At 41.1% G+C, this 26,196-nt stretch overlaps 1 protein-coding gene across 6 annotated transcripts in view; it reads right to left on the bottom strand.

The window, feature by feature from the left end:
* The window catches only part of ALMS1 (ALMS1 centrosome and basal body associated protein), a 234,530-nt gene that overhangs the window by 22,278 nt on the left and 186,056 nt on the right, over positions 1-26,196 (bottom strand). For 5 of the 6 annotated variants that reach the window (XM_063617469.1, XM_055242943.2, XM_055242948.2 and 2 more), the window contains 7 exons: positions 15,596-15,716; positions 14,239-14,439; positions 13,684-13,925; positions 12,750-12,933; positions 11,506-11,569; positions 6,257-6,356; positions 4,915-5,263 (listed from right to left, as the gene is read on the bottom strand). In XM_063617469.1, the coding sequence (XP_063473539.1) occupies positions 5,219-5,263; positions 6,257-6,356; positions 11,506-11,569; positions 12,750-12,933; positions 13,684-13,925; positions 14,239-14,439; positions 15,596-15,716 (957 nt within the window). In that variant the 3' untranslated portion in view covers positions 4,915-5,218. Of the gene's footprint in view, positions 1-4,914; positions 5,264-6,256; positions 6,357-11,505; positions 11,570-12,749; positions 12,934-13,683; positions 13,926-14,238; positions 14,440-15,595; positions 15,717-26,196 lie in introns of those variants that run through there. The other variant, XR_010115578.1, reaches the window with a different exon arrangement.

Below are 26,196 nucleotides of genomic sequence, written 5' to 3'. Positions count from 1 at the left end.
GTACTGATAACCACTCACTCTTCTCTTAAATTGCAGGGGCTCAGACCCTGGATCTGTCATTCTGATTGAAGCCTTCACCAGCGCCCTCAGACCAGGCTTCATTAGATCCAACTTATTCCTATGAACTGGCCTCTGATCTTAAGCTCCTCTTCCAGAGAAGGGACATAGATAAGTAAAATGTGCCCTTGCAATGCTCTCGATATATCAGGAATTTCTTCATTCTTAGAGGAATCTCTATGCTCTTTTACATTCTGTAAAAACTCTTAACTGGTGCTAAATCACCGTATAGTATATACAACGAACTTGGTCTCTCTCTACTGGTTAGTCCCTTTTATTACCATGGCCAGCGGTCTCTGGGAAGACAATACAATAGTCAGTTTTCCCCACATCACAGTGAAGAGAAATAGCCTGTTCCAATGCTGGATATGCTATGGGCACCCACGAACTTGGTCTGCCCAAGTGACAGGACTTGTGGCAATCCTCACATTTCACTTTCACCCACAGAACTGGAGAAAGCTCCCCTTCCCTGCGGTTACCCTCTTCCCAGAGAGTGAGAAACTCCCTTGCATCACCTCGACTAGTGCCTCTATAGCCAATGCCACCTAGGTGTCAACCTTGCTAAATGGCTCAGCTATACACCAAATATGCAGAAGCTGTGAAATTCCACCAGGGCAGACTTACTACACTGACACAGGACCAGACACAAAAGGGAGGTAACCGGTCTCCTTGAACACTACCACCTGCCACCCCAATATGACTTATTGGTGTCCTGACATGAACATCACTAAAAAATACTGAGGACAGAGCAGTAAATGCAGTTCATGGTGAGGAATACCAAGTCCCAGTTTCTGGTACACCCAGGTAAACAGGCCAACTGCTTATAAGAATAATGTCTCAGCTGACTGCAGGGATAGGGACCACCTGCGGGGTGAGCCTGCCTCCCTTCATGTAAGAATAATGGCACCTGGAGCCAAATAGCACAACTATTAAATGCCTTTTTTTTTTTTTAGAGACTGAGTCTTGCTCTGTCACCCAGGCTGGAGTGCAGAGCCACGATCTCAGCTACTGCAACCTCCGCCTCCTGGGTTCAAGCAATTCTCGTGTCTCAGTAGCTGGGATTACAGGTGCACACCATCATGCCCGGCTAGTTTTTGGATTTTTAGTAGAGACGGGGATTCACCATGTTGGCCAGTTTGTTCTTGAACTCCTGATCTCAAGTATCTGCCTGCTTCAGCGTCCCCAAGTGCTGGGATTACAGTTGTGGGCCACTGCGCCCAGCTAAATTATGTTTATCCCCAAATGAGAATGTGCCCCTCATGGGGCATGTGTTCATCTGTGGGTCCCCCACAAACATCTACCCCATGCTGGTTTGCCTTGAGGTTCTTTCCCTTTACCCCACTTGGCATCGCTCATCCCTGCATGGAGAATGTTTGGATGGAAGGACAATGTACAATTGGCCTGTGAGCCCCTCTGATATTGAGACTGTTGAGGCGGGTCTACTACAAGTCAGGCCAAAAAGAGCAATGAGTTGGGGCCGGGTGCGGTGGCTCACCCGTGTAATCCCAGCACTTTGGGAGGCCAAGGCGAGCGGATCACGAGGTCAGGAGATCGAGATGATCCTGGCTAACACGGTGAAACCCTGTCTCTACTAAAAATACAAAAAAATTACCCGGGCATGGTGGCGGGCGCCTGTGGTCCCAGCTACTCAGGAGGCTGAGGCAGGAGAATGGTGTGAACCAGGGAGGCGGAGCTTGCAGTGAGCTGAGATCGCACCACTGCACTCCAGCCTGGGTGACAGAGCGAGACTCTGTCTCAAAAAAAAAAAAAAAAAAAAAAAAGGCAATGAGTTTAATTTGTGGGAGATGGGAGCAGCATCCAGGACGGCTGCTCTTTGGGGATATGCTTATCATGAAACCACTGTAAAAAACTTGATTAGAAAACTTGAGTCTTTAGCATCCTCAGTTGACTCCTTGGTTACTGTGGTGCTAGATAATGGTACAATATTAGACAATCTTTTAGTGGAACAGGGGGGAGTGTGTGCAGTTACTAATTCCTCTTGCTGTCCCTGAGTAAACATCTTAGGGGAAATAGAAGTTGACATTAAGAAGATCTATGCCCAAGCCTCTTGGTTACATGCTTTTAATCCACAGGGCCATAGTTCTGACTATTTGGAAAGCTATCAAATGGGCAATACCAATTACTTGGTAATATTCTGCCCCTAGTAGAACTACTAACTTTATTGTTTGTACTACTGTTGTTTGGTCCCTGGATCTTCAATCTCTTGGTAAAATTTGTATCCTCCAGATTACAAAAATTTCAACTGCAGCTTCCAACAACAATACCAGCCCTTACAGCCTATCTTGGGAGACCTCAAAACACATTTAGATTTAGTGTCTAGAGATTTTCACTCCCCTAATATCTCTGGACACGGCATCCCTAATCAGCATGAGGTTACAGAAGAACGACCCCTCAAGAATGAGGAGTGACATATCTCTAGGGGAGGAAATTTGTAGGCCAATAGGAAGGAATCCAGGAAGTATAGGAATTTTGTCAATTCAAGCAATCAGCCTGTGTTACAGCCTCTTGCCTTGAAGCCAGTTTTATCCCAAACCCTGTGTGAAATGTGGTCACCTAGTTGGTTGGAACCAGCTCCTGAAAGACCCCGACCACTTAACAGATGAACCCCAGTGAACTTTCCTCATGACCGTGCTAAAGCCTGCACCCCAGGAGAACTGTAGCTTCATTACCATAACATGCAACCTGTGTGCTGGCACCATGACTCACTGCATCTGTGCCACCGGGAACCCTCCTCTACATGTGATGATGCACCCTCTCCCCTCTCCACTGCACCATAAAACCCTCCTGTCACTTTCCCTCAGGGAGACACTGCTTTGTCCCAGTGCTGTTGCTTGTGACAAGTAATAAAATTCCTACTGATCAAAACCTGTGTTCTCATGGAAAGTCATTTGTTACTCTCCAAGAGAATAAATCCTGGTTTGTTTTTGTTTTGATAATATCCAGACAGTGTTCCAAACAATCATTCATTTGATCATTCCAAACTGTCATTGGGAACATACAAAACGCATCGTGATTTACAGTTAAAAGACTGCTTTCTTCATATATTCTCTCCCCTGAAAATACTTGCACTGGTGGTCTTTGCTGGGGAGGGGATGAAATAGAAGCTGCTCTCAGGGAAGAGGACTGAGGAGGCTGGAGTCTCACCTCCAGGAGGGAAAAGGGTGGTGCTTCCCAGGTTAGGTGTGATCTAGGCCTAGGATGAAGTAATTCAAAAGTGAATCCCACCAGAGTTCAGAACCAGGGGCAATGATGCAGCCTCCGCTTGGGCTTCCTGCACCTGTGCAAGAACAAAAACCAAACCAAAACAAAATAAGAGGCTCAAGGTCCTGCCACGCATGGGGAAAGTCTGACGGCTGCAGGAGTGGCTGCATGAGGTGGTGACTCTGTGGTTTGTAGCAGGTGCTCTCAGCCCCCACAGAACTGTGCAGCGTGGGAAGCCATCCTGGGCTCTGGGGCAGAACCGACACTGAGGGAGTCCCTGGGATTGTGAGGTTGATGCCTGGATTCTTCAGCCTGCACTCAGCCAAAGGTCTCCTGGCACAGGACAGGCAGGAAGACTGCAGTTGTGAGACTCTCCACAACATGACCCCTTCCTGCCACCTTCTGTGCTTTGACATTGCCTCAGGAACATGCCCATGGCGGGTGGCCTGGGGAAATACTGTTATAACGTGAAAGCAAGTCCATAGATTTCCGGTTTAAAGGAACCCAGTGGAGATGCTAACAAGTTCTCCTGAGGAGGTGCACTCTGGCTGGGGCTGAGAGGAGCTGGCTGGCAACTGCCACCTGGGCCACCCAGGACCAAATCTAACTGCCCTGGGAAGGTGTCTGGATGCCACAGCTTTGGGCCTAGAGAGAGTCATGCTCATCATTCCTCATCAGACTCCATCTTTGCCTGGGTTCTTTGCAGACCCAGGTTTGAGACAACAATTTGTTTCTATTCTGAATAATAATGTCTCACAAGAGGTGGAAATAGTCACATTGTTTTAGAGTTTATGTAAAGAGCAGCTTAGAGGTATTAACACTCTCATTTTACAGGGAAATTGGCCAAAAGTGCTTCATTACCTTGTCCAGCAAGAAAGGAAAGAACTAGGAGTCGACCTCATGCACCATGGGTTCTTTTCCCAGTGTCCTCTTCGTGGCAGGGAGCCCAGGGGGCAGGATCTGAAAGCTCTGAACTGTGCTTGAGGGCAGGGTCTGCTCTTAGACCCAGCCTCCCAGGAAGTCTTCCTGGTGGACAACTGGCCCTTGCCAACCTTAATACTGGGGTTTGCTGAACTTAGAGTGAGGCTATTGAAAACCTTCCTCCAGCACTTTGGGCCTTAGCTATAATTCCAGGACACATGAAAAAAAAAATCCTGTTACACTCTGATCCAGTTACCAGGTTAAGTGCTTTATCTCATTCATTGACTCATCTGTTTCAGAAGTTGTCCTTTATGTTGTAACTGCTGGTTTCATGTGTAATGATAAATGGTCTGAGGCTTTAATCCCAAAACTGAGTGTGGGTGGAGGAAGATCCATCAGCCAAGGCTGGTTGCCTTTTTCCCCAGCCTACACAGAGAGTCCCTCGGGGAGCTGGACTGGAGCTGAGAGGAGCTCTGGACCCAAGACGCCTCTCCTGCAGCATTCTCTGGGTGTACCCAGAGGGCATCTAACCAGACACCCGCTCCTCAAAGCCCACAACAGTGCTCCCACTACAGCACATTGTGTTTCTAAAGAGACAGGCTACATTTCATTCTAAGAGCCCATTTCCCTCAACTGATGCATTTAGACACCTCGGTGGAGACAATGCATAGCTCCTTGCATCTCTCCAGATGGGAAAGAATTGTTTACTATGAGTTACTCTAAAGTTTTTATTTTCTAAAAGTATAAAAACACATACAAAATGGGACTCATCCTTGAGAAATGATCATATCATTGTAACACACAGCCCAGTGGATACGCCCATTATGCAGAAAGTATTGCTCCCAAACCATTAGGAATTTTAATCACCACTCTGCTCCAGACTCTTTAGAAGTTACTATTTCTAAAATACACATGGACAAAGAATAAGCTTTATTCAGCCAGACTCACAAAAGTAAGGATTGTGCTTCTCTAGTTTCATAAAATAGAATTCCAAGGCTCTGAGGAAAATAAACTTGTGTCAGTCCCAGGGAACTTTTCTCCCCAGAAGGTGATTAGTCACTCTCTGTAGAAGAAAAGAAAGGCAGGAAAGAAGTTAGATATTACTGCCATCAGAGGCAGATGCCTCTCCTCCCCACAGCCATGTCACCAAGGAAAATCAGTGTGGTCCTACTCAAATCTTGTTCATTTTACTCTGCTTCAGAAACTATGGTTGTCATATAAAAAATACTTCCTGAAAGGTTCAGGAAAGAGGATCTGTAATCAATATCTATTATTTCTATAGAGACACAGATAATCCATCAGTTCCCACATACAGTAGCATAAGGAGAGGCCTGGCCCTGCGATGCTGACGCACCAGACAGGCGGTGTGGTGCCTGGGGCCTCCACCTGAGGCACCAGCCTGGGTTCTGGGGCCTGCTCCAGAAGCAGCTCCCATCCCACATCAGTCTGGTGACCGACGGGGTGAGAAGGAAACAATTACAGTGAAGGATATGGCCCTTCAGACATAGGAGCTGGTCTACTTTCTCAGAGAATTAACTGGTAGCACCAACCCTGCCTCATGAGGTTCTTGGAATTGCAGCAACACTGACTCCACTGGGACGATGGGCAGGGCATGGTCACAAGTTGGAGGCCTCTGACCATCCAAGTGGACAACTCTTATGCCGCAGTTACACATTTTCCAGTTTAACAGTTCTAGAGGTATCTGACTCACCAATGAGGGGCATGAAATCACCACCTGGGACTCTGGAATAGAAACTTGATAATTCTGGTATTTCCACCATGATATGTCAATGAACTCCTGTGTGTGAAATTTGGTTTCACTCCAAATGAATGCATGGAAAGGGCCTTACACAATTATGGATGGGGAGCTAAACCTGATTTGAAGTCTAATTACAGATGCCTTCTTCCAGATTTCAACACTGGTCCGGGGCACTCTAACTTCATTCCTCAAATGCGGTTCATTCTGACTGCACACTCAACAGGCAACGTGTTTTCTCCATTTCTCTTTCCCCCAATAAAACCGATCCATCCCACTCTAGACAGAGGACCCACTGACCTTTTTATATAGCTGGGCTCGCAGCCGGTATGACTTATATTCTGATTTTCTCTTCTCTTCTTCTCTCTTTTTCTGTACTTCTGGAAGCTGCTCATAAATCCTTAGAAAGGACACCAGTGAAAGGACAGAAAGCGGGGAGGTTACCAGGGTGCAGAGGCACGAGATCTCCTCTCACCATCCCTCCCTATGCCTCCCACTCTCCAGGAGCTCATCCCTCCCAGAAAGGCCCTGGGCCCCGTTAGATACTCCTGGCCTGGGGGCTCAAAATCTGGAAGGGGAGACAGATAAATACAAACCCAATAAAATCCTAATAGTGCTTACGTCTGGGAAAGAAGTGGGATAAAGGGGGGAAAGGAGTGAGATAAATGAGGTGAACTTCTACTTTCCACTCTACATGCAAAAATGGATTGTTTCAATATAAGATAATGAACAGTGTTACTATTGTGTTTGTAAACACAAGTGAAATTATGGAAAAGTACTGAAATGGTCACATCTATAAAATGTTCTAGAGGAGAAGAAACTTGGTCTGGTGGAAGGAGGTTGGGAAAGGCTCCAGAGAGGAAATTAGAGGTAAGTTGGGTCTTAAGAATAGATAGGAGCTCCGGGTTCGGTGGCTCAAGCCTGTAAACCAAGCACTTTGGAAGGCTGAGGTGGGTGGATCATGAGGTCAGAAGTTCAAGACCAGCCTGGCCAAGATGGTGAAACCCCATCTCTACTAAAACTACAAAAAAAAAAATTAGGTGGGTGCAGTGGCAGACACCCGTAATCCCAGCTACTCAGCAGGCTGAGGCAGGAGAACTACTTGAACCTGGGCGGCAGAGGTTGCAGTGAGCCAAGATTGAGCCACTGCTGCACTACAGCTAGGCGACAAAGTGAGACTCCATCTCAAAAATAATAATAATAAAACAATAATGATAGATAAGAGCAGAAACGGAATGGGGAGAAGAGCAGAAGACACTCAAGGCGGGGAAAATAAGTGTTGGTAAAAATGGAGTCGAGGCTTCCTGAAAAGGAGTGTAAAGGAATAGGTGGGAAACAGGTGGGGGTGAGGGTGAGGTGGGCTGCGGAGGATCTTGTGGCCACGTGAAAAACATGGGATCTGTTCTAGCAGGGGTTGGGTGGCAATGATTTTAAGTTGGGAGACACACAAATGTGCATTTGATAAATGCACTCTCATTGTAAATACGTTTCCAACAAAACAACGGTTAAATAGATTATGAAGTATAATGGAATGTATATGTTACAAGTATGTTTCATGTATATGAAACAAAACTTTCAGAATTTTTAATGTCATAGGAAAGGTTCACAACATAATGTTGCATAAAATAAAGCAAGATACAAACTTGTATATGCAGTATGGTCAACAATTAGAGGAAAAAAGTGTGTGTTATGCAGGTCTCTGCAACTTTCCCACGCCTCCCACCAAAAACAGAACTAGTGTTAGGTTTAGATGGAAGGATGGTAAGTGATACTCATTTTCTTTTTTCTACTTTTCTCTATATTTCCTAAAGTTTTCTATAATCTGGAAAAAAATTACTAGATTAATGCAGGGCTCTGCAGGAAACAGATTAGAGAAGGTGAAGGTATCTCCTGAAGTCCACTCTGGAACAAGTGCTTCCAAAGAGCTACGTTCTTTCCTCTTGAAATCTTTCCTTCTCACGGGAACCTTTAAATATCTTTGGTAGAGACAGGTGATGACAAAAGATGAGTAACACAGGCTCCAGAGATACAAATCCTTAATAGGACACAATTGAAGGCCAAACACTGGGCTTTAACCCCAGCTGTGACCCTAACTTGCTGGGTTACTTCTCCTCTCTGGGTTGTAGTTTCCTAAATATTAAGAGTTACTAGATGATAGTTAAGATTCTCAGATGGAAACAGATCACTTCCTTTAAAAGAAGCCACACAAGAAATAAACGTGAATAGAAGCAACCTAATGAAAATGTACGTACCAGTTTAAAAACAGTTTAAAAAGTCTCTCCAGAAGATGGGCACTGAATCCACTCATATAAGTATACTTCCGGTCGAAAGCATTGATATGTTATAGGAGATGTCCTGCCTGTCTTCCTGTAGGCAAGCTTCCTAGTCCCTTACATCAGGGACTGCTCTTGCTGAAGTGAGACTATAAGTAGCTGCCCCACAACAAACCCTGTATAATTTCCCCTAATTCCATTTTGTGATCTGAGTTAGAATGAAGCAGTGGTTCAAAAACATTTTAGACTTAGGGCCCCCTTCACACTCCTAAACGTTGAGGATCCCAATGTAGGTTTTATCTATTGATACTGTATTAAAAATTAAAATTAAAAATTAAGAAAAACTTTATTTTTTAATTCACTTGAAATAACAATAAGCTTGTGACACGCTAACATAAGAAACTTGTATTTTTAATGAGAAATAAAGATGTTTTGCAAAACAAAAAAATGTTAGTGAGAAAGGTGGCACTGTTTACATTTTTTAGAAAACTCTTTAATGTCTGGTTTAATGGAAGACAGCTGGACTCGTTATCTGCTTCTGTATTAAGTCTGTTGTCCCATCTTGCTCTGGTTAAAGTATACATTAAAAATCCAGCTTACGTACAGATTTTCCACGTACTTGGAAATGAGAGAAGTTATTGTAATATTCTTTTCAGGTAACTCTTGATCTTCTTTGATACTACACCCAAACTTGGTAAGTGATAGTTTCTTTTCTTTTCTTTTTTTTTTTTGAGACAGAGTTTCGCACTTGTTGCCCAGGCTGGTGTGCAGTGGTGCAATATTGGCTCACTGCAACCTCTGCCTCCCAGGTTCAGGCAATTCTCCTGCCTCAGTCTCCAGAGTAGCTGGGATTACAGGTACCCACCACCATGCCCAGCTAATTTCTGTAGTTTTAGTAGAGAAGGCTTTCACCATGTTGGTCAGGCTTGAACTCCTGACCTCAAGTGATCTGCCCACCTTGGACTCCCAAAGTGCTGGGATTACAGGCGTGAGCCACTGTGCCTGGCTGACAAGTGGTAGTTTCTTAAAAATTAGTTGCAAGGTGGAATCTGAAAACATGTCAGTAAATGTTTCCTATTCTGTTACATAAAAATCCATCAGTCTATCTTGTACTATTTGAATGAATCTTCTATCTATTCCCTGATTTTGTAACAAAAAGCAACAATTATTCAGAAAATCCTGGTCCGGGGAGTTATGCAGATCTTCCAAATGTTGACAAATGTATTTAGATAACATGAAAAACATCACATTTGTTAATGTCACTGCTTATCTCATCAGAAAGGTCTAAGTACTAAGAAGTCATCAAGCCCATGGTGGTGAATACAAGTTTTCTAGAATTCTATTGTTGGCTTGAAAACTCACATTTTCTTTGGCAACAGATACTGTCGGACATTTTCCTGAAGTCACAGACTCACTTCTTCATTTTCATGAAAATGTCTGCTACAAATACAAGTCAGAATAATTGGTTTTCTGTCAGTTACTCTTTCAAGTAAAAGTCATGTTCCATGAAAAAGGCAGCTGGTTCAGCTCACGACACAAACCATGGCATAAGTGCTTTTCCTTGAAACAGTCATCATCTTTCACTGTGCAAAGGAAGTGCTTCCTGTGTACCTCCATTTACACTGCTTCCTTGTTCTTCCATCACACTCCTGGCAGGAGGCTGTGCAGGATACAATGCCTACTAGACTAGTACAGTTTGGTGCCACTGTCTTGAATAGTGGTAAGACACCAATGGTTTTACTCCTCTCCCATTACTCTTGCATCATCAGTGCAAATAGCCAACACAGCAAAAAAGGCACAGAACAACCTGGTGTCATTCTGAAATTAGTTTTGACCTTGCAAATCACCTGAAAGGGTCTCAGCAACTTCCAGGACTCCACAGACCACTCTCTGAGAACCACTGGACTAAAGCATCCAAAGCATCCCTTTGGATTGCCTATAAGGGCTGACTAGATAGAGTAAAAAGAAGATTTCAAGAGGAATGCTTAAAGTCCATGAGATAAACTGTTTTAAAGTACCGTTACTTCAGAAGCATTATGCCAACTAAGAGACTATTCTTATTAAAGCAAGTCTCCAAAGAACGCCTAAAAAAGTCAATCTTAACTTATTCACTGGCATTCTCATGATCAATATATGAATATCTGAAATGAATTAATTTTTTAAAATTTTATTTATTATTTTTTGAACACAGAGTCTCAGTCTGTTACCCAGACCAGAGCGTAATGGTGTGATCATAGCTCACTGGAGTCTCAAATTCCTGGGCTTAAGAGATTCTCTCACTTAAGACTCCTGAGTAGGTAGGATTACAGAAATGTACCACCACATCCAACACTCAACTGAATTAATTAATGAGTAGCTAATGCTCGTTCATCATGGCACAAAATTCAAAAATTATAAAAGGTCAAAAAATCTACTACATCAGTTATCCTTTCCAAAGGCAATCAGTATTACCACTGTTTTCTGTCTTCCAGAAATATTCTATGCATATAAAAGCATACACATCTACATAGGTACAAATACTTATTTTTAAAGACCACAAATGGTAACAGTGTTCACATGCTTCGAAGATGTAATTTTTTTAAAAAGTTTAACTTAATGTGTTCTGGAGAACACTGTTCTTTCTCATCCTATTGGATCAATTCCTAGAAATGGGACTGCTAAAATAAAAGGTGTGGCCCAAATACATATTTATTTCAAAATAATCTTTTTTTTAATTTTTTTGAGATGGAGTCTCGTTCTGTCACCCAGATTGGAGTACAGTGGCGCCATCTAAGCTCACTGCAACCTCTGCCTCCCAGGTTCAAGGGATCCTCCCGGCTCAGCCTACTGAGTAGCTGGGATTACAGGCTTGTGCTTCCACACCTGGCTAATTTTTGTATTTTGAGTAGAGACGGGGTTTCACCATGTTGGCCAGGCTGGTCTCGAACTCCTGACCTCAAGTGATCCGCCCACCTTGGCCTCCCAAAGTGCTGGGATTACAGGCGTGAGCCACCGCACCCAGCCTAAAATATTCTTTATTTACATTTAGGTTTCTAATAAAGAGGAGCCTAAGACATGCAAATTAGTGAGGAGTTTTTCATCTTTTGTATATGAGTCATTCATACCATGATGTGCTATTTTTTTTTTCAGTGCCATAAGTGAGAAATGACTCTCACAACTTTCTCATAATGTTTAAACTTGAGCATAATACCTTTATTCTGGGTGCAAGCCAGAGCTCCTGACCACTTGGTGGCCTGGTTTACACTTGTATACGTACTCTTGTTTTCTTGGTCTTACCGTTTGGACCTCTGAATCATTTCCTTCTTGCTGATAGGCTTGTTCTTCTGGATAGCCAGGAAGACTAAGCAAGAGAAGAAAGGGTTTTCAGTGGACGGTGACTTAACCCAGAGGGTGTGGTGCAAGAGCTGGGAGAGGGAGCTGCTAGGACTTGGTGCCCCTACCCTGAGCTGGCAAGACTGAGTGGGGAGCAATGAGCAAGACAAGCCAGAGTTAAACTAGGGTAACAGGGACAGCAGCCTAAGGCCCTAAGGACCTAACACTCTGTAGCAAAGACTAGGCTTTGAATTAGAAAACTGGCCAGTTTCTAGGTAAGGTTGGATGAAAGAATTAGGTCGTGCTTTGTAGTTTTCACAGCTTTCATTATTTTATCAAGATCTGCTTATCATAATTGTTTAGAATGCATACTGCAGAGGAGGGCATCTGGGTTCAAATCTTAGCTTTTACTTACTAGGTATGTCATCTTGGGAGAGGTACTTAATCTCCCTTTGATTCAGTTTTCTCACTATAAAGTACATATATTAATAGTACCTACTGAGAGTGTTGTAAGCGCTAATGTGAACAGTGCCTGGGCAAGATGTAAGGACTATGTGTTTATTATTATTATTACCATCCTAAGAGGTAGGCAAGCCTGGAATCAGCCCCATCTTTTCAGGAAAAGATGGAACTTTTGGAACTAACTTGCTCACAGACACAGAGCTGGTTTAAGATGCAGTGACAGGCCGGGCGCGGTGGCTCACGCTTGTAATCCCAGCACTTTGGGAGGCCGAGGTGGGCGGATCACGAGGTCAGGAGATCGAGACCACGGTGAAACCCCGTCTCTACTAAAAAATACAAAAAATTAGCCGGGCGTGGTGGCGGGCGCCTGTAGTCCCAGCTACAAGGAGAGGCTGAGGCAGGAGAATGGCGTGAACCCAGGAGGCGGAGCTTGCAGTGAGCCGAGATTGCGCCACTGCACTCCAGCCTGGGCGACAGAGCGAGACTCCGTCTCAAAAAAAAAAAAAAAAAAAAAAAAAAAAGATGCAGTGACAGGGCTAGAGTAACTGGGCTTACTTGGATCATGAATGTGCCGACAGCTAAGGTGGGGAGGTTCTGCTAGCTAAGAAGGTTTGAGTCTTGGCAAGAAAAAGGTCGCTGTCTGCCCATGTAACTGGCCTGGCCTGGCCTTTGGCAGGACTCTGCAGCACAGCAGCAGACTTGCCTCCTCTATTCCACTCACAGGAAAGTGAACGGGCAGGGCGTACCTCTCTTGGGCAGCGGGCACATGCGATTCTGGTGGCCCTGCCGTTCCCTGTCAGTGTTGAATAGCCCATCCCGCTCGCTCTGTAACATGCTCTGCAGCTTCCTCTCCTGGACTATTAACTTCAGGCGCTTTATCCGCTCCCCAGAGCGGGAGATGAAGTCAGGTCTGTGAAACTGAAGCGATTCCTACGAAAAAAAAAAAAAAAAAGAGAAAATGCCCAGCCTCAGATTAATGATGCAATCTACTCTCCATATGCCTGGAGACATACCACCTGCCCAAGAGGTTTGGAGAAGCCTGATTCAAATGCCGAGAAAATATCTAGAGTTGAAGAATTCTCTGACACCTCTCTGTGGGGGAGAGCTCCAGCTTGGACCCGCAGGGATCAAAGACACACCTTCAGCATAGGGCAGGAACTAAGACTATGGTGATTACAACTCTCTGAAATGTCAGCACAATACAGCTCTGCCCATGGTGCTATTTTAAAGATCTATTCAAACAAATACATCATTAATAACATTTCCTTTATCCCCCAAGGGACATATGAGAAGAGACTTGGTTTCCTTTAAATCTAACATGGAGCAGAAACAGGAGTTGTGGACATGGAGGAACACGCATGAGGCCGCACAAGCATCAGTCCTCCGGGCCCTCCACACACAGGGACCCACAAGCCCAATAAGCAGAGCTGCAAATCCTCCCTCCTGTGGCCTTGTCCTCAGATCCTGAGGGTGATTCACCATCTATGGTTAAGAGTAAGGCATCCTTTGATGGATGATTAGAAACCCAGCCCTTGTGTGAAAACAGGTGAACTGTGGAGGTGCTTGAAAAGAGGCTCTCAGGCCTACACCTCAGCTCGCCAAGTCACAGAGCCAGCTTCTCTGCGCCTTGCCCTTCTTCTCCCTTCACATAGGGCTAAAGTTAAGTCAACGTCACTGCACCTGCAGGGTTGCTCTCACAAACGGCTTCAGTGGGTCTCTGCCATCCCCTCTGCCTGGGCCTGCCAGGGAGCCCCGACTGTCCAGGTGCTGCCCCTGCGAGTTCTGCTCCCGCAGTGGCTCCCTCCACGGCTTGCTCTTGGTTATTGGTTCAAACCAGGAGATGCCAGGGCCACGAGCCTTGGGTACATTTTCCTTCTTTGATCCAGACTCCACATTTTCCACAGGAACAAACCAGGAAATTCCTACAGGAAATAGTTTTTAGAAGGAAAACAGATTTTTCACTTTTTTACAGCCCCACCCAGCTCTCATCAAGGACATGCATATAATACAGACTCTTAGAGATCTCAGCTGTCAGCAGCCACAGGGTGCTCTCGAGTCTGGTTTCACTGCAAGGATGACTGTGGAACTGCAGTGCTGGACTTTGAAAACCTGACAAGGTGGTGGCTGGGGGTAGGTGGGGGCCACATAGAGTCACTTGGAAACACAGAGGCAGCATCACAGGGGACTTGAAATTCACTAGTTTCTCTACTAGAAGATCTGGATTGAGAAACTGACCTTCATGGGAATTCTTGTTCTTTTTTAACTTTCTGTCCCCAGGATAACCGGTAAAGATTATTTTCTCTTCACGTTTTTCTTCTGACCAAGAAGTCACATCACTGTCCTCTTCCAATTTAGCCTCGCTGGAACTTGGAGTTGGGAAAGTTATCCCAACATCTCGAGTGTTTTTTTTGGCACCGTTCACAATCTCCAGGTTACCTGAGGGGAAGGATCATAGGTGTCTCTGGGAGTAAACTTGAGGCTGAACTGAGATTTATTCAAGTGAGTACATGAACCCTTTTTAATGTTTCAAAAATACAATCCCTTTGTGTATGATGGAGGGATGGGAAGAGAGAGGAAGAGAAGGAAGGACAGGGGAGAGTAGGAAGGAAAAGAGGGAGAAGAAAAAAGAAAGGGTTTCATTTGTAAGTCATTTTAGGTATTAGAGGGAAAGAAGAATGAATATAGGTTCAAAGGGTAAAGAATTTCAACTCTGATCCCAAGGCAGAAAGACAATAAATACTTAGAGTCCTTTTGGTAGTCACCCAGGTAAGGAAGAGCTTGACAGAAGTAAAGACAGGATTTGAGGGGAAGAAACAAATCAAGAAAGTTTATTTATTTTTATTTTATGAAACCAAAAGGTATTGAAAGGCAATAGCTAAAAATCCTCCTTCCTACTTCTGGTCTCCATTTACTCTGTTCACACCACCATATGGTTCCAGAGAATTCATTTTGCACATTTAAGCAATTCTCTTCCCTCCTTTATTTCTCTTATTAAAAAAATTAATATTGTAGTATGCTATACGCTGTTCTGTATCTTTTCTTAAAATCAATTATATGTCTTGGAGAACTTTCCATGTTAGTACAGAGAGACCTTCCTCATTCTATGTAGAATTTCATTCATTATCTAGATATACAATAATTCATGTAATCATTCAGCTATTGAGGAACACCTAAATTCATTTTAATCTCCTGCTATAAAAAACAATGTTTCAGTGGTTAATTTTGTACACTATTTTACACATATGCAAGTATATCTATAGGTTAAATTCCACATATTCATAGTATATCTACAGCAGACATTTCAAAGGTAAAAATGCTGAGTGAAAGTAATTTTGATAGGACCTGTCAAATTGCCTTTCACATTGAACCAACTTCTACTCCCACTGGAATATACAAGGGAACCCATTTCCCTACACTCTTGCCCACAAACTTGCCATCAAACTTGAATTTTTGCCAATCTGATAAGATGAAAACTGGCAGTTGGATATAGTTTTATCTTCATGTCCTTTATTATGATTGAGGTTGAGTATCTTGTATGTTTAAGAGCCATTTCAATGTATTTCAATGAAAAAGTTTAGATTCAAGTAATTACCTGCTTGTGTGCCCTTGTTTAACATGTGTACATTTTGCTTGTTGCAAAAAGTAGAGTTCGAGCTCAGGAAACTACTGGCAGAAGACGAAACAGGGTCAGAAGAAATCACATGGTTTGCTACCTAGAAAAATAAAAGAGATCTTGTTATTATTACCTGCAATCAATGTCACAGTTACTCACAGGATAAGCAAGCCAACAAGTCCTCTTTCTAATCCAATTCAAACTGTTGAGATGCATGTAGAGGAAGCTTGAGATACTGTGAACTTGCTGCCTTGTATCTGTGATAGGGAGAATATTGTAGTTGGATAGGACTTAAGCTGTTGTAAGGTGGTAAGACAAAAAAAAAGCCTGGCTATTTTCACTGGGCTTGGAAAAACTCTGAAGAGAATGCTAGCCAAACATTAGCCTGATGCATCTTCAGAATGAAATTCTGAAGTGACACCTGCATATAATTTTCATGTGAGAAAAAGAGGCCTGGAGATAGCTAAAAAGAGTGATGAACTGAAGACAGTGCTCTCCAATTAAGAGGTGACTCAGACACGTATACTGAGACAAACACCAAAGACCTGCAAGGTTCATGAGACGTCCTGATGAGTAGAGTATTGCAAAAAGTATTAGAGAGTCCCAAAGGCCTTTTAAATTACGTTCAGAGCAAGTAGAGCAATGAGGGCAATTTCAGGGATTGCAGCTGATGGTGGAATGTTGGTGGATGACAAAACGATTAACAAGATATAGCTGAACAAATACTATAGTGTGAAACAGTACTTCTTAAACTTGTTCATTGTTATTATCTCCATTGTTAATAAGGACAGAGGGAGGCTAACCCAGAATAATGAATTGGAATCTCTAGGGGAGGGGTCTGGGCATCTATATGTTGAATAAATGTTAGGGAATTTTCTACTTAGGCAGGTCTGGTGGAGGTAAATTAAAGCCTGGGTGAGGATAGGAAACTGAGCATATCTGATTCCTTGAACTAGATAAACCATATTCCAGAGTCATAAAGAAACTTGTAACAGAATTTTGTTGAGTAGATCTATGTTAGATACTTGAAGAAAGGAAATACTTTGATTTTCGGAAAGGTAGGCATTGCAAACTAGTGGGCTGAACACTGATGACATGTAAAATTTAGGATGCATCACGAATCAGATAATTTGCAAGGAACTTTTGAAAAAAAAGATGAGCAGATTTAAGCCAGGCTCAGTCAGGCAGGCAGAGCATGCCCTGCCAGGTTAGCCTTGTTTTCTCTAGTAGATAAGGTCACTTTACTGGCTAACCAAAAGAATATGTAGCACACCATACCTAGATTTGAACAAAATGCCAGAACATTTCATAGCATCTTTGAGGGCAAGATGGAGTTATATGGGTTGGATGATAATACAAGTTGATAGAATAATAACTGACTGAACCAACCTTATCCAAATATAATTTCAAAACAGAGAGATGTCTTTACTGAGTGGTACACCTTGCATTTGACAACAAATATTTACTAAGCAATTACTGTGTGCAATCACTGGGTTTGGTGCTGGCTATTCCTTCTTAAGATTTTACACATAAATGTCTTAGATATGGAAAGCAGAAGAATTTACATACAATACTCATCAGAGAGAGAGCCTCTGTCAGGATCCCAAATAATAACAGGAATGATGGGCTAAATCAGAGCATGTTTAGTAGGGGCAATTGTAAAGGCCTGCTCATTAGGCAGGAGGAATGGCAGCAACTTTGATGCAGGAAAAAAAAAAAAAAAAAAAGCTCTGCGTCAGGATTCCAAATAGCTAGGCCAGTTTCAGGTCTTCCCTTTATTAGTGGTCTCTACTTAGGCAAGCCACAACCTCTTTGTGTCAGTTTCCCCATCTAGAAAAGGAAACAAAATCTGCATTTTAGAAAGAACAGATGATTTAGATGGTAAAATATAAAACACTAATATAAAACTAGAGACTACCATGATGTTAAAAAAATTTTTTTATTTTCTCCTTAAAAAAAAAGGAACATGAAAAAGAAGTGACTGATATGAAATACATTATACCTTCTCTGCAGCTATAAAAGAGGGGAAGAAAGCATGTTAGGTACTAAAAAAGTATATGTAGGTGTTTGCTTTTTTATTTATAAAATGTCTCTGAAAGAAAATAATCCAGATTGAAAGGAAGAAGTAAAACTGGTTTTATTTACAAATGACATGATCTTCTCTGTAGAAAATACTAAGGAATCCTCAAAGAACTAGAACTAATAACCAAGGTTACCCACATTGCAGAATATAAGATCAATAAGATAAAAAAAAAATTGTAGTTCTATATTCTAGCAAGTGACAACCTGAAAATAAAATTAAGAAAACTATCTCACTCACAATAGCATCAAAAAGAATAAAATATTTAGGAATAAAGTTAACAAAAGAAGTGCAAGGTTTGCACATTAAAAACTAGAAAACATTGCTGGGAGAGATCAGAGGTCAATATAAATGGTGAGACATTCACCATACATGGATTGGAAGTCTCAAAATTGTTAGGATGGCAATTATCCCCAAGTTAATCTGTAGATTCTACACAATCTCTATCAAAATTCCAGCAAGCATTTTTCAAGAAATCTACAAAATGATCTCAACTTTATATGGAAATGGCAAGGACCACAAGGGCCAAAAGTTACTGGAAAAAAAAAAAGAGAGAGAGGTAGAGGACTTATATTTCCTGATTTCAAATCTTATAAAGTTACAGCAATCAAGGCATTGTGGTATCGATATAAGGATAGATATAGATTGGCCGGGCACAGTGGCTCATGCATGTAATCCCAGCCCTTTGAGAGGCCAAGGCAGGAATTCGAGACCAGCCTGGCCAATATGGTGAAACCCGGTCTCTACTAAAAACACAAAAATTAGCTGGGTGTGGTGGTGCACACCTGTAGTCCCAGCTATTTGGGAGGCTGAAGCAGAAGAATCGCTTGAACCCAGGAGACAAAGTTTGCAGTGTGCCGAGATCGTGCCACTGCACTCCAGCCTTGACAACAGAGTGAGACTCCGTCTGAAGGAAAAAAAAAAAAAGATATAGACATATCAATGGAACAGAATGAAAATTCCAAATGAAGCCTTACATATGTGATCAATTAGTGTTCAACAAAGGGGCCAAAGCAACGAACTGGAGAAAATAATATTCTTTTGAACAAATAATGCTGGGACAATTAAATATCCCTATGCAAAGAGATGAAGTTAGACAACACACCATACACAAAAAGTGTACTAAAAATGGATTGTAGACCTAAACATAATAATTAAAACAATAAACTTTTAATGAAAAACATAGGAGAACATCTCTGTGACTTTGGTTAGGCAAACAGTTCTTGAATATAACACCCCAAGTACAATCCACAATCCATAAAAGAAAAACAGTTTAAACGGGACTTCATCTTTACTGTATTAAAACCATTTGCACTTCAAAAGCCACAGCCTGGGAGAAATTATTTACAAAAAATACATCTGATAAAGGACTTATAACCAGAGTATACAGAGAGCTCTTTCAACTCAGTAGGAAGATAACCTAATTTTAAAATGGGCGAAAAGATTTAAAAAGACACTTCATCAAAGAAGATATGAGTGGCCAATAAGCACACAAAATGTTCAACATCATCAGTCATTAGGGAAATTCAAATTAAACTCACAGTAAGATACCACTTCACACCTACTAGAATGGCTATAAATAAAAAGGTGGACAATAGCAAGTGTTGACAAGGAAGTGGAGAAACTGAAGCCCTCACACATTGCAGGCGAGAATGTAAAATGATACAGCCACTTTGGAAAACACTCAGGCAATTTCTGATAAAGTTAAACATAAACCTATCATATGACCTACCAATTTCACTCCTGAGTAAAAACCCAGAAGAAATGAAAATGTATGCCCACACAAAACTTTTACACAAGTATTAATAGCAGCATTCACATCCAAAAAAATCAAACAATCCAAATGTCCATCAACTGAAAGATTAGCAAAATGTGGTATATCCATAAAATGGAATACTATTCAGCAACAAAAAGGAACCACTGATGCATACTACAGCATGGATGAACCTTGAAATCATTATGTTAACAAAAAAAGGCAGATACAAAAGACCACATCTGATGCCATATACATAAAATCTCCAGAAGAGGCAGAAGGCAGACGAGAGGTTGCCTGGGGCTGGGAACGAGGATTGACTGCAAAGAGGTACAAGGGACCTTTTGGTAATGACAGAAATGTTCTAAAACTGGATTTTGGTGATGATTGCAAAACTCTGTAAATTTACTAAAAGTTAACTGTACACTTAAAATGGATGAAATTTTACTGTATACCTCTGGGAAGGAGTGTTGGGTGCTGGGGAACAGGAATAAGAAGGACACTCCTGATCAAATATTTTGTACCATGTGGTTGTACTGTATTACCAGTTCAAGAAATGAGAATAAACAAAACAAAAACTTGTGGGGAAGGGTGTGGCAGTAAAGATTTAAGGAGTTCAACAGGAATAACACACGTTAGGCCACACACATGGTCCAGCCACTGAATGGAAGGTGATAAGTTGTGTTGGTCAACACGCTCTCACTACCTGAAGCACAACAAGCTTAGCTGAGAGGGACACATTTAAAAACAAGATACCAACAAACTTATACCCAGGAAAGCTGCCAAACTCAGAGAATAGAAACCACAGCCCATGTGGAACAGTTCATGGAGTGAAGACATGAGAAAAAACACATCAGGAAAGGAGGTGGGGGCCCGAGAGGCAGAGGGCTAGGTCTGTTTCCTGTGCCTTCAGAGAGCAGCTCTGAGAGCAGAGCCAGGTATTCCAACGCAAGGAGATATTGGATCTAAGTTAAAGCCTTTGAAAACTGGAGCCTTAGGCAAATGGAACTGGCTGCCCCATAAGCAGCACATGAGAGGTGGAGCTACTAGAGGGTGGCCTGTCATTTGGTGCAGATGCAGCAGAAGTGCTGATGGGAGTGGGTAGGATCACAGGACTCCAATGGTCCCTTCCAAGTCTGAGGTTCTGTGAACATCCTGCACTTCCAAAGGACACAAGCAGTCATGGTGTGCACCACAGGGTATGAAAAAACTGACACAATTACACTGGGTTATATGAGGAGCCTTGGAATGTTTCCGTTTTCATTTCAAATTCTTTTTTAGTAATGCTTGCCTATGAAAAGGTAAATATTTAAAAATAGAAAAGTCTAAGAATAAATTCTCTCTCAATCCAATATAATTATCCAGCTCAGTAGGAAGAGGACAATCAAAGGGAGAGACAAAAACAATTGTTTACTAGGATGTGGAAAAACTGAAACCTTCACATACTGCTGGTGGGAATGTTAAATGGTGCAGTCATTTTGGAAAAGTCTGGCAGTTCCTCAAATGATTAAACATAGAGTTGTTGTATGACTAATTCCACTCCTAGGTATATACCCGAGAAATGAAAACATATGCCCTTAAAAAAACTTTTACATGAATGTTCATAGCAGTTTTGTTCACAATAGACAAAAAACAGAAACAACACAAATGTCCATGAACTGATGAATAGATACAATGTGGTATATTCATAGAATGGAATGTCCTTTGGCCATTAAAAGGAATGAGCACATGCTATGAGGTGGATGAACCTTAAAAATACTATGTTAAGTTAATGAAGTCAGTCACGAAAGACTGTATGATTCCATTTATATGAAAGGTCCAGAACAGGCAAATCCATAGAAACAGAAAGTAATTGGTGGTTGCCTGCAGGCTGTGGCAGAGGTGGGAGGTTGAGGAAATGAAGATTGATTGTTAATGTTTACAGGATTTTTTGGAGGGTGTTTAAAATGTTCTAAAATCAGATTACGGTGATGGTTGCACAATTCTGTGACTATATCAAGACCCATTAAACTGTACACGTTAAACAGGTGAAGTTTACGGCATGGGAAATATTTCAAGAAAGGCATAAAATGCACTTATTTATTGTAAGCCAACTGAAAAAAAATGTGGACTATGAAGTCTTGTTTGGAGAAAAAAGCTTATACTCTATAGTTCTGCAACTCCTATGTTACCGAAATCAGAAAAAGATCAACCTTGGAAGGTGATAAACAGTGTTGTTTTCATGTAATAAACCACAAACAATCCTAACAAAAAGGTGGGCACTGGATGCTGTAGGTGTGATGGAGCACTACTTTAAAGCTGGGCCAAGCACAAACTGTCAGAACCATGCCATGTGATGTTGAATCCATCCACAGATTCACAATAATAACAATACACACACCTGCACTCATGTCCCACAATTTGTGCTGAGGACCCATCATGGGATAGAACTTTTTTTTTTTTCTGAATCCATTTATATATGCGGTCAGTAAACCACAACAGTCCACTTTCTTTAGTCCGTGGTAGAGTCCCACACATCTCCTCTAATGATCTCCTCATCCCTCAGGCTTGGGTGTGGAGTAGCCCACTGAGTCCTCTGCAATGGAGCTGACACATAAAAGATTTAGGTGACTATATATTAAATGACATCATCAGCCACCATGGGTTAGGCTTTCTGTTGTACACAATCTTGGAAGGAAATATATGCTGGCTGGCTGCTTCTGTTTTAATTTCCATTATGAGAGCAAACTCACCTGTTGCTGTCTTATACAAGAGTAAGAATAGAAAGTAAATGCACCATCTCAGAGATGTTTCAGGGTTTTTGTAGTACTCTTTAGCTTAATTAAGAACTAAATGAGACTCATTCCCATATTTATTGATTAAAGACATGAGACAGACCTAGAAATAAAAGCTTTTCAATTAAAAAATTACTTGTTAGGTGGAAATTGATCTTAGAAAAATATATCCAACATAGGAAAAGGGCCATGTTTTCTGATATGACCCTACACTGCTATTCCTCAGGTAGGAGGATTGGTACTGCTGGCCTTCAGCTAGCCAGGTGCCTGCTGGGAGATGCTTTTCCTTTAGAGGCATGGGTTTATGCTAATTCATTTATAATCACTCAGGTTTAGGACCAGAGACATACATTGATACAATGGTCAGAGTCAAAATGAGAAATACAGTCTATGGCACCAAAAGATTGTCTTTTCTCGTGAAAAGTTTCTAGAACTGTGTCAATCAACCAGCAAGTATATTTTCAATAAAATTTACTCACCACCAAGGGGTGACACAATGACCAAGTGTCTGTCCAAAAAGTAATGCTTTGACATACATTTAATTCCTAATAAAAAAAGATTGCAGAAGCAGGAACTCAGTAACTATCTATTACTTACCTTTTGGAAATTAGAACTAGTTATCTATTTCTGCCAGTGTGGTTGATCAGAAAACTATGGAAAATCTTCCTCAGAAAATTAACAATGTACTGTGCCTGCATAACAGGTTCTTGAAAAATTTATTTTGGTATGTGAAGAAGTAAAGATTGCAGAGAACAAAGAATTTTGAGTGAATCCAAAATTCAAACAATAGTTAAGAAAATGTATGGCTAAAATGCAGTGGAAATTATTACAGTCAATGATCATTACAACTGAGGTAAAAAAAACTCTAATGGGATAATAAAGTTTCCCAGATAACAGTAGGGCTTTGGGTTGGACAGAAAGAAAATGAATCAAGAGCTAAAACACTCAATTAACTCATAGGAAAACCAGAAGGTTGACAAATGATTATACAATTTTGTAGAGGGTGATAGAGCAAGACAGCATGTTTCCCAAAGGTTTTTCTATCAGCTTTGAAAAATTGCAGCCTGGAAGTAGCCCTATACATTTATTTTATTCTTTGCATTCTCCCAAATATGTTTCCTCTTGGCTTTACTAGCGATGAGAATTACCACCACCTTTACATGGATGACTCTCAAATCTTCATCTCACTCATGATATCCTCATGGGGCCAGATCCATCCAGCTTGTTAAATATTTTCACTTGGATGATCTGATCCAACTTCAAGTTTAATAAATAAAACTCCTTCATATTTCAGTCAGAATTAATTTCCTCTTCAGGTCTGTCGATTTTTATAAGGTGTCCATATGTTATTTCAGTTGTCTTGAATGGAAATTTCAAAAGAACCATGCCAATTATTTACCAATTCTAACTGATTGGAGTCTAGCTTAACAAAAGAACATTAGATTTTTCTAATAAATTAATTTATTGACATTACTTTATTTAAAAATCTTTATTGGCAACTAGCTACCATTTGGAAATAAATTTATACCTATCACACAAAAATAAATTCCATGTAGATTAAAAGCTTAAGCTTAAATTAAAGCTTAAAGCTTCCATATCCCTCAAAAAGTATCAAAAGTAAAGCACGGTAATTTTTTAAAAACAAATCTTGAGGTTGGAAGATCTTTCTTAGCATGAACACAGAAATACAGAAGTACATAACAATACTATTCCAATATTAACACAATGTAATTAATTAATGCTTAAAAATCAATAGGAAGCCAGGGACAGTGGCACATGCCTGTAGTCTCAGCTACTCAGGAGGCTTAGGTGGGAAGATTGGTTGAGGCCAGGAGTTTGAGATCAGCCTGGGCAACATAGCAAGACAACATATCTGAAAAAGAAAAAAAAGTGGCCAGTTGTGGTGGCTCACGCCTGTAATTCCAGCACTTTGGGAGGCCGTGGGCGGATCACAAGGTCAGGAGTTTCAGACCAGCCTGACCAACATGGTGAAACCCCGTCTCTACTAAAAATACAAAAAAATTAGTCAGGTGTGGTGGCACGCGCCTGTAATCCCAACTACTCAGGAGGCTGAGGCAGGAAGATCGCTTGAACCCAGGAGGTGGAAGTTGCAGTGAGCCGAGATCGTGCCACTGCACTCCAGCCTGGGTGACAGAGCGAGACATCTCAAAAAAAAAAAAAAAGAAAAAAAAAAGTAATAAAATAGAATTTAAAAAACAGCAACTATAGTGGTCTCCAAATATGTTTATAAAAATGAACAGGAAAAAAACCTTCAGAGAAAAACAGGCAAAGGACACACAAAGGTAATTCTCAAAGTAAGAAATGTAAATGGCAAATCTAAAACCTAATATAAATGCAATTTAAAGCATTAGCAAAATTCAAAATTATAGTTGTTAAGTTCAGTTTTACTGCATTACAGTTACAGATATGGGCTTACTTACAAAACTTCTGCTTTGAGAATTCATCAATATTTTGTCTAATGTACAATTAATTTTGTAATTATTCCATGGGTATTTGGAACAACTGTGGATGCTGTGTTTTGACAATGAAGTTTTACCAGATATTTAAATCGTTTTTAAATATTGTTATAAAAATTTTCCATGTATTTTCTCACTCATATATATAAATCTGAGAAAAGCTTATTAAAGTATGTCACTCTGTGCTTTTGTCAATTCTATAATTATGTTGGATGAATGAACAAATGAATGTATTCTGGTTGAAAGCATGGTAAATTATATAAAAAACTCTCTTCCCATGGAAATTAAAGAGATACTCTAGATGTTCAAGACAAGTATCATCTCATTAAAAAGAAAAAAAAAAAAAACACCTATCTTCCCATGGTATAGAAACTTGTTTTACTAGTGTTCTGATAAAAATTAGAAATAATTGGCAGAGAAGTAGAAAAGGAAATTTTCATGCACTGCAGGTAGGAATATGACCTGGAAAGCAATTTGGTACTAGTGTAGGAAATTAAGTATACAAGCCTGTAAGCCGAGAATTCCACTTCTGGGTATATATGCTAAAGACAGTTTCAGACAGATGCATAAGGGGACATGGACAAAGACAAGCACTGCCATGTTCTGTGGTGCTGGGGAACTGACAGCAACCTGGGTGCCCATGATAGAAAAGTTCATGCATAAGTGGGTAGACGGGTAGACGCACTCCATAGAGCATTATGCAATTAGAAATCTGGATTAGATATACTTACAGCAATGTAGGCAGACTTTGAAAATACAAAATTTAGCAAACATAACAAAAATAATGGTATACCTTTTACATATGATGAAAGTTCATGCATACTTACAAAATACGTATTTTGTAAGAACTCATGTGATCTGAAAGATATTTACATAAGACTGATTTCCTGTGGGGAGACAGAAATGAGGATGGGATATGGTGATAAAATTTTAAAAGAGGGGTCATGAACTGAGGAGTACATTTAACTCAACCCTTGGCACCGGAAGTTAAAAGGAAACTGTACTTTATCATGACACAGAAACCATGTATACTAGTTCTCTAATCCTATTATTTCACTATACTTCTAGAAGGGTTCATTATGACTAGTTTGGGAAGCTCAAAATGGTCTTTTACACCCAAAATAGAAGTCAATGAGAAATTTGAGAATTCACCTTCTAAGCTTATAACTAACATTTTGTGTTTATCAGTCTGGCTTACCTTATTCTATTATTGTTAAACAAAAACAACTTTTATAGTTTCTTATTAGAAACCATTTACTTCTTGTAAAAAATAGACAAAAATACAAAAGAAAAAATCATAATTCGTATTTTTATAATAATTTCAGGGTTTTTTTTTTTTTTTTTTGACAGAGTCTCGCTCTGTCGCCCAGGCTGGAGTGCGGTGGCGCAATCTCGGCTCACTGCAAGCTCCGCCTCCCGGGTTCACACCATTCTCCTGCCTCAGCCTCTCCGAGTAGCTGGGACTACAGGCGCCCGCCACCACGCCCGGCTAATTT

Source organism: Symphalangus syndactylus, chromosome 14, assembly GCF_028878055.3.
Source record: "Symphalangus syndactylus isolate Jambi chromosome 14, NHGRI_mSymSyn1-v2.1_pri, whole genome shotgun sequence".
Lineage (NCBI taxonomy): Eukaryota > Metazoa > Chordata > Mammalia > Primates > Hylobatidae > Symphalangus > Symphalangus syndactylus.
This window is presented reverse-complemented; position numbering and strand designations above follow the sequence as displayed.